Consider the following 6,002-nt stretch of genomic DNA (forward strand, 5'->3'; position numbering starts at 1 on the left):
TGAAGACATAAACAACCTCACACCAGTTGTCAAGTGGTAGAGAGGATACACACACACACACATACACACAATGGGCTTCCACACAGTTTCCATCTACCAAATTCACTCACAAGGCATTAGTGAACCTGAGGCTGTTGTATAAAACGCTTGCCCAAGATGCTATGCAACAAGATTAAACCTGAACCCACGTGGTTACAAAGCCAACTTTTTAATCGCACAGCTATCAATTGTGTTATATATTTTGAGAGGAACATTTTAGGAGATATTTCAGATGACTGTCATTATGGAGAGTGATATACATTATATTATTTAAGAAACTTTAGTTTCATTGGTAATATTACAAAATAATTTACCAAATTTACACACAAAAAGACAATTTCGGTTTCAGTACTCCATGTAACCCCTCATAACTATATATTTTGCAATTTTCAGAAAATTTTTCTGAATTTGTGTTCCATACGCGGAAATTCATAGGATTATAAAAAAGAAAATTTTTTTATAAACTAATAAATGAGGAAGGTATATGGTGGTCGTGAATTGTGCTAAAATTAAGAGCTAAGTCATCCTCATATAACACAAAAAATTTGTTTTGTTTTTTTTTGTATAATTGTATGAATTCTCCATGTGTAGAACATAAATATGCAAGTTTTCTCAAAATTGCAAAAAATAAAAAAAGTTATTAGGTGCTTAAACTAGAATTCTGCCAAAAGAAAAGATTGCTAAAAAAAAATCTCTAGGGTCACTCATTGATGAAACCTACTCCAGACAAGGCTTTGTTCCTTTTCCTTTTGGAGGCTTTGTTTGTTGAATTTTTCTGAAGTACTTATTTGTTGTTAACCCTTTTATTCTTCTTTGTTTTGCAGAAGAGGCTGACTACCCTTCTATAGCAGTACGGGATTTTATTGCTCATGTGGAAATGTTACACGCTGATAGTGACATTGGTTTCTCACAGCAATTTGATGTAAGTCACCCAGCTTTCCTACATTTTTTCTGTCTTTGTTGGTAACATTTTTCTAGCTATAAAACATCGGATTGGTCACCTTTTGCTTGTTGTACACCTAAAGCGATATGCTTTAGGACAGTTAGATGTATCCTTTGAGTGATATCTTCTCTAGAATTCTTTGGTATGTAGGAGAGCTGGAACATGAATGAGCTGAGGGAGTGAGTAGAGTTACAGACATTAGCTGTGTATGAGGGTTAGGAAATTGTGCTGAGATGGAATTGATGCAAATGAATGATGAGTGCTGAGTGAAGGAGGCTCCTGTGTTATCATTGGTGGAAAAAGAAAAATTGGTGAGGTCAGATCTCTCTTATAGAAGAGATGGTGAAGGCCAAGTACTTGTAAGGAAAAATGTTTGGTAAAACAAAGTGAAAAACAAATAAGATGACATTAATCTCCTTTAGCATTCAGATTACTCTGCCAAATCTAATGTTTATTTATTCACCTTGTTTTGATTTAATTATACATTATCTTGTAGCTTCAGAATTTCAATGATGTGACTGTTTATTTTTAGAATGACATTGTAGGGCAGGTGTGCCAGAGGTCAGACTTTCGTGCAGTGACCTGAATAATAATAATGATAATAATAATAATAATAATAATAATAATAATAATAACATCGAAAAAAGACCTTTGGAATGAGAACCCAGGTTTGAAATTTCCCCAAGACACCTGATGAAGGTTGGAGGGTATATCAGCCAAAACGTTGTGTTAACAACAAACAAGATGAGGACAAATATCCGTCAAATGTAAATAATGTACATAATTCCTCATCTCTTAAATATAGAACTGTATCTTTTCTCTTGTTTCTGTCATTACACTGCAGCCATGCTGGGGCACCAGTCTTATTCTAAAATACTTTTATGTGATGATCATGATGATGATAATGATCATCATTGTCATTATTTTTATATCTGCTTTTCCATGCTAGCATGGTTTGAATTGAGCTTTTTGAGGCAGTATTTTACAACGCTGTTCTTTCTGATGCCAGCCCTTTTACTTACCTCTTATGACATACAGGGATAGAGATGGTGGTGTACCTATTGCCAAAACCCGGATACCCATGATAATAGAATAATAATACTGTATGGATTGATAGATTATGATTTATAGAGTATGGAGTAATAAAGTATGACTTAAAGAGTAGTGGTTGATAAATTATGACTTCAGGAGTGTGTTCTATTGACTCATAAAGCATGTATGAGTGCAGTCTAATGAAATCTCACAATACTAATCACATAAATTCCAATGTATAAAATTAAGGATTGGTTTAAAGATAACAATTTTACCATGGAAGAAGACTTTGAAGAATAATGATATATTACATTTATTTTATTTATCTGCTGATAGAGACCCATAGATAAGTTATGTACTAAAAAAGAAATGAGATTAGGAAATTGGGTGCAAATTAACATTAAAACTTGATCTAAGCTTGAAATTATATGTTAACTGGGTTAGCCATGCCAAAACTCGGTCTATTTGAAGTTTGGCATTGTAAATAAATATATGATGATATCATGTGCAGAAGAAATAAAATCTTCTGTGATCTCTTGACCAACCAAGTCTTTGTGAGCAGATTTGGTGGATGGAAGCTGAAAGAGCCCCATTGTGTGTATGCATGTGAGTGTATGTGTATTTGTGTCTCTTGTCTGGCCATGAGGAAATACTGTGACTGGAAGCACGTAAGAGTTGGCAACAGGAAGAGCATCTGGACATAGAAAATGTGCCTTAATAAACTCTGCTCAACCCACGCAGGCATGAGAAAGTGAACTTTAAAGCAATGATAATCAAATGTTTAGAAGCCAGTATATTACATATTTACAGAAAAATCCACTATGGCTGAATCTAAACTAAAATTGTGTTCTTGTTTCTGCTACTGATTCAGTTGTGCCACCAAAAAAGCATTCCCGATCCCTGCTGAAGCTGTTTAACTATCCTAAACATGACTTCTGTTCTGGAAGAAACTCTCTGACATAGCTTTTTCAACAACAACCAAATTCTGAATCTGTCTGCTATTATGATCAAGGACTGGCTGTGCATACTTTGACTTTGCCAAAACCTTTGACAAGGTGAACCATGGGATTTTATGCTACAAAGTAGAAAACATTGGTGCAACAGTCTATATTTCACTGTAGAAATTTCAATGTTATAAAACCTCCTGTGAATTGGTGAAATATGATGGGAATTTCTTATTGAAAATATAGATTTCACAATAGTCTCAGAATTAGGTAAGAGACTCGTGTGACTAGAACCATAGTATGTACTCTGAGGAGATGTGGAAAATTACCACTTTTAGGAAAATGAAGTTAATCACTCCAAAAGTCGACTGCCATCATCATCATCATACACCTGTTTTCTATGCTGACATAGGTTTGACTGCCCAAATCAGTTCTTATTAGGCACCATTCGTAGAAGGCTAGTAGGACCACACCTTGCTCATACATTCCATCTACACCAAAACTATAATTAAAAATATCATTTAGCTTAGCTCCAATTGTGTTTATTTATGACATGGTGATATTTGTACTGAGCAGTTTAATTTTTCTATGAATCTATTGTCTCATGATTTATTTCCTCTTTTTTCCAGGACATTACTCAACGAACTCGGTGTGATCTAAAATCAGAGTTTTCTGCATTACAAGAGAACAAAATGAAGAATAGATATATCAATATTGCTGCCTGTAAGTAGCCGTAAACTATACCTTCTCCCTGTTCTCTCTATACATAGTTATAAACTAATAGAACCTTTCTGGGCACTTATTTGGTTTAGCATGGAATGTTAAACTCTGTCCCCACTAACTTTTTTGTTATATTTTTAAAATTTTAATCAGCTTTCAAATTTTTAGGTTTTGAACATCAGAATCTATAGGAAAATTTTTAAAGAATGTTTTTCTCCTGTATCAGAAATAGATTTGGGTTAGGGGATTTACAGCTGTAGTACCTTATTTTTATATATAAATATTTTTGTTTTGTCATTCAAGTGCATAAACATATTTTGTTTTGCAGTTGTAATTACATTTCCATCCTTAATAATTTGATCGTGGGGGTCAGTGGGGGTCAGTTTATCTATCTCTGCTTTGTGTTTCTGATACTTCATATAGCAGAAAATGCAGAATGTCATTTACATATCCGATATGGGGGTAGGGGCCCAGTATTTAATAGTTTCACTCTCTTCCATATTTTTTAATGCATCTCTTTTTCTAGATCTTTATGTCTAGGTAAATCAGCCTCTTCATCATCATCACCAACAGTAGAGGGTAAAAAATGGTAAAGTTACCTTTTCAAGTCATGCCAGTTCATAAGGGATGGTTTCCATGGCGTATAAATTCCCCACCTGGATGGGACACAGGTCCATTGCAGGATTACTCATTTTTGCCAGCTGAGTGGACTGGAGCAACATGAAATGAAGTATTTTGCTCAAGAACACAATACTGCATCCAGTAATCAAAACCACAATCTTATAATCATGAGTCCAACACGCCTAGCCACTAAACCAGTTTGGGGTTTACACCAGTGATTTTCAACCAGGGTCCATATGCCCACTGAGGGCCCATATAAGATTTTGGAGGGTCCACGTAACAGAATAGTAAATTGGGGATCCACAAGAGTGTTTTTAGGGACCCTGAAAAAATTTTGCTTTAGATGTATGTATTGGTGTGTATTGCAAGAAACGGCTAGGTTTCTTTCTCTAACATTTTGCATAGTTCCACCTATGCAAGTTAATGTGTGAAAAGCAAAGTAGGAGTTTTGATAGAAATTTCTATAAAACTAGTTTTTTAAACAGTGAATGGCTATGGTGGGGGGTCCACCAGAATAAAATAGTAATTAAAGGGGTCCATAGATAAAAAAAAAAAAATGGCTGAGAAACCCTGGTCTACACAATGCACTTTGTCACCTTCACCACCACTGCCTTCAGTATTACCATCATCATGGTCATTATTATCACCTCTGTAATTTAGGTAATGACCGTGGAACTGGATATGGTTGTGCAATGTTAGACCAGCATTTAGGTGCCATACCATTTGGAGTAGGTACTTTACTGTTCAGTACTCAGATGTTATTATCAGAACATTTCATATTTGTCTTCAGGTTTACAAACGAAAAAAAAAAAAAAAAAGAGAAAGCTCTTTCCTGAGACTCATAAAGCCAGTTTCTTGGATTCTGTAGTGTATATATTCCACCCAATGTGGGATGCCAGTCTGTTGCAGAAATACTCATTTTTGTCAGTTGAGTGTACATAAGATGAAGTGTTTTGCTCAAGAACAAATTGCATTTCCCAGTCCAGGAATCAAAACTAACACCCCTGGGGTTAATCAATCATCAATACTCCTTACTTTTTATAAAACACCTTGTTCCTTGTTTAAAAAAAGACATCGACATCATCATCGCTTTTTTAATGGCGGCAGTTTTGAAGATCATGATGATGGTGGTTGTGGTGGTGATGATGTTGATGATTATTATCATTAAGGTGGCGAGCTGGCAGAACCATTAGCACACCGGGCAAAATGCTAGTAGCATTTTATCTGTTCGTATGCTCTGAATTCAAATTCTGCCATGGCTGTCTTTGCCCTTCATCCTTTTGGGGGTCGATAAATTAAGTACCGGTGAAACTCTGGGGTCAGTGTAATCAACTAGTCTCTTCCCCACAAATTTCAGGCCTTGTGTCTTTAGCAAAAACGATTATTACTATTATTTAAAGTAGATTTCTTCATAAAAGCTAAAAAGGGTTTAAATCAAAATGTTCCATCTTTAGCAAAACCTTAATCACTTCCTTCTTCAAGTATCACTCAAAATTGTTACCAACAATTATGAATTTTTATTATTATTCTTTCAGATGATCACACGAGATGTCAGTTGAAGCCAATAATGAGTAGGCAAAAACATTCTGATTACATAAATGCCAATTATGTTGATGTAAGTAGCATGATTTTTTAATTGCTCTTTAATGGCCATAACGTAAACACACACACACACACACACACACACACACACACACACACAC

The 6,002-nt window shown here is 35.1% G+C and overlaps 1 protein-coding gene across 2 annotated transcripts in view; it reads left to right on the forward strand.

Moving 5' to 3' along the window:
- The window catches only part of LOC106881686 (receptor-type tyrosine-protein phosphatase gamma), a 54,874-nt gene that overhangs the window by 25,553 nt on the left and 23,319 nt on the right, over window positions 1-6,002 (forward strand). For both annotated transcript variants that reach the window (XM_014932154.2, XM_014932153.2), the window contains exons 4-6: window positions 864-961; window positions 3,588-3,681; window positions 5,835-5,914. In XM_014932154.2, coding sequence (XP_014787640.1) covers window positions 864-961; window positions 3,588-3,681; window positions 5,835-5,914 — 272 coding nt within the window. The remainder of the gene's footprint in view (window positions 1-863; window positions 962-3,587; window positions 3,682-5,834; window positions 5,915-6,002) is intronic.

Source organism: Octopus bimaculoides, chromosome 5 (genome assembly GCF_001194135.2).
Source record: "Octopus bimaculoides isolate UCB-OBI-ISO-001 chromosome 5, ASM119413v2, whole genome shotgun sequence".
In the NCBI taxonomy this organism is placed as follows: Eukaryota; Metazoa; Mollusca; class Cephalopoda; order Octopoda; family Octopodidae; genus Octopus; species Octopus bimaculoides.